A 2,515-nucleotide genomic window follows, 5' to 3' on the forward strand; every position below is an offset into this window, starting at 1 on the left:
CGAAGCCGAGTCAGGACAGACCCGTAGCCTGGGACAACGCGGCAGTGGCGACGTCCCTTATGGCGACGGAGGGGGGTTGATTGGTTTCGATGCAGAGAAGGGTGGGGGCTCATTGAGGCTGGAGAAAACATGGGGTTAGAGGGGGCTGGGAGGCGGCAGGAGACCGGCAGAGAGGTGGTAGCTTGAGGAGGGTGGGCCGATGACACGTGCACGCCAACACCATAGCTTGAGGAGGGTGGGGCTATGAGACGCGCACGACAACACCGCCAAGCTGTGGCAGGCAGCCCGACCGGCGGAGGAAGAAAGCTAGGGCAAAACGGTTATCTAAGAAAGAAAACGCATCTTGGCCGTTGCATTTCAATCCAAGAGCTGGAAAGATCGAACGACTCTAAATTTTGTTAAGGCAACTTACAAATAGGCTATCGCTATTTATAGCAAGTAAATGGAAAGAATCTACGCGTACAGCAAGTGTATAGCGTGTACTGTAACCATGGCACCTACCTGGTCCTAGCTGCCCTCCGGCCAGCACTGAACCGGCAGGTGAACACCGGCTGCCGCTGCCCGCCGCCGGCGCTTCCGCCAGGCACCTGGTAGACGACGGGGCCGCACTCCGGCTCGCCCCCGAACTGGAAGACGTAGCGCGGGTCGGGCTCGGCCCGCACGAGCATGTGGATCTGCGCGCGCGCGGCCGACGACGCCGGCTTCCCCACGTCCACCCACCCGTCGCGCGCCACAACGGTCTCCCCGGCCGCGGCGCGCGCCACGTCGACGGCCACGCGCACCTTCCCGAGGGCGCGGCTGGCGCCCACGCCACAGCCGGTGCTCGTGCTCCCCTTGGACTGGCCCGCGTGCACGGTGACGACGAGCTCGACGGGGCGGCCCGAGAGCTTCTGCACGGCGGCGGCGTCGAGGCTGAGCACGACGGGGTCGCCGCCGCAGGCCCCGCCAGGGAGGCAGGCGGACGCGAGGGGCAGCGGCGCCGTGCGGGAGAGGGAGGAAGGGTGGTCCTGGAGGTGGAGCGTGCAGAAGCAGGGGGAGGTGGAGGGGTGCACGCCGGCGGCGCCGGAGCTGGGGCGCGGCACGGCGGGGAGCTTGAGGAGGAGCTGGTCCACGGTGAGGCGGACGAAGGCGCAGGGGTCCATTGGCGCGCTCTCGGGCTCGGTCGATCGGCGCGGACAAGTGTTACAGTGCTGTTGGCTCTGCACCCGCTGCGCGGGCGGGTTATATGTAGACGCCGGGCGCGGGTGCGGGTGCGGCGGGATCCTGGCTGGGGGGTTTGGGTCCGTCTGCGTCTGCGTGGCCTGTGGATGTGGATGTAGCTCGATCGATTAGATGGAGGTTTTGCGTTGCGGCAGAGGAGCGAACCGTCGGAAGGGCTGGTCAGGGAGCTGATTTGATTTGGTGCACGGAATTGGACGCTAGTAGGATCTGCATGTGGCTCGTGGGATGTCGTTGCCTCGTGCCTAAACCCTAAACTAATACGCTACGGACCGCCGCGCACTTGTATAATCTAATGCTCTGTTTGGAAAAAGGAAATGGTGAAAATCTAGCTATGAATTCTCCAGAACTAGAAAGGTAAACATTTGGGAGCGGTGCGCCGGCCGAATTTTCGGCCGGCTCCCACGCCACGCTGGCCTGCGCGCAGTACACAGTGGCCCCGCGCGATCCGCCTCCTTTTCTATGCGTTTCATCCCCTACCTTCAGCCTTTACGAACGTGGATCCCCTCCCCCCTTCTCTCCTCCCGGGGTGCGGCTGGGCCACCACGACCTCCATCGCCGGCCGCCAGGATCCCCTCGCCGGCCGCCATGGTCAGATTCATCCCCTATCTCCAGCCTTCACGCGGGCGCATCCCCTCCCTCCCTCCCCCTCCTCCCTCTCCCCGGCTGCGACTGGGCGACCACAATCTCCATCGCCGGCGGCCAGGCGCTCCCTCGTCAGCCGCCATGGCTGGATGCACCCGCGTATACTAGTGTTGCAACCGTCACCTAGAACAGCTTCAACAGCTGTTGAAAAAAGCTTCAACCATAGACGGAAAAGCTTCAATGAAACTGCACAGCAAGGGGAAGCTGCACCCGCAGTTGGATTTTGTTACTACTGGCGAAGTTTTTTGCTACATCCATCAGGCGGAGCTGCGACCTCACCACGATGACAACGACGATTTTGCTGCAACCATAGTAGAATTTTGCTACTACCGCTGAAGATTTTTGCTACATCCATGTAGAAAAGTTTCAACAGTAGATGAAAACAACACCGACCAGACAATGTGAAAAGGAAAAAGCTACAACCATTGACTAAAAAAGCTTCAACGGTAGAGATTGTTGGAACCGGCGTCCAGAATTGCCAGAACGGGCTTCTTCTTCGACGGCGACCATGGTGACCAGGGTGACCATGATGCTTTTTTTTCTTCTTCTTTTTTGTTGCAACCGGTATATGTTTTTGCTGCAACCGGTGATTTGTTTTGCTACACCCGTTTCTTTTTTTTTTCTACATTCATTCATGGCCGAGCTCAGGGCC

General features: G+C 60.3%; 1 protein-coding gene across 1 annotated transcript in view; it reads right to left on the minus strand.

Moving 5' to 3' along the window:
- The window catches only part of LOC119268898, a 3,888-nt gene extending 2,687 nt beyond the window's left edge, over positions 1 to 1,201 (minus strand). Inside the window, exon 1 of the mRNA XM_037550613.1 lies at positions 502 to 1,201. Coding sequence (XP_037406510.1) covers positions 502 to 1,142 — 641 coding nt within the window. The 5' untranslated portion in view covers positions 1,143 to 1,201. The remainder of the gene's footprint in view (positions 1 to 501) is intronic.
- Between the last annotated feature and the right edge of the window lie 1,314 nt (positions 1,202 to 2,515).

The sequence above is a fragment of the Triticum dicoccoides genome, chromosome 3A (assembly GCF_002162155.2).
Source record: "Triticum dicoccoides isolate Atlit2015 ecotype Zavitan chromosome 3A, WEW_v2.0, whole genome shotgun sequence".
NCBI lineage: Eukaryota > Viridiplantae > Streptophyta > Magnoliopsida > Poales > Poaceae > Triticum > Triticum dicoccoides.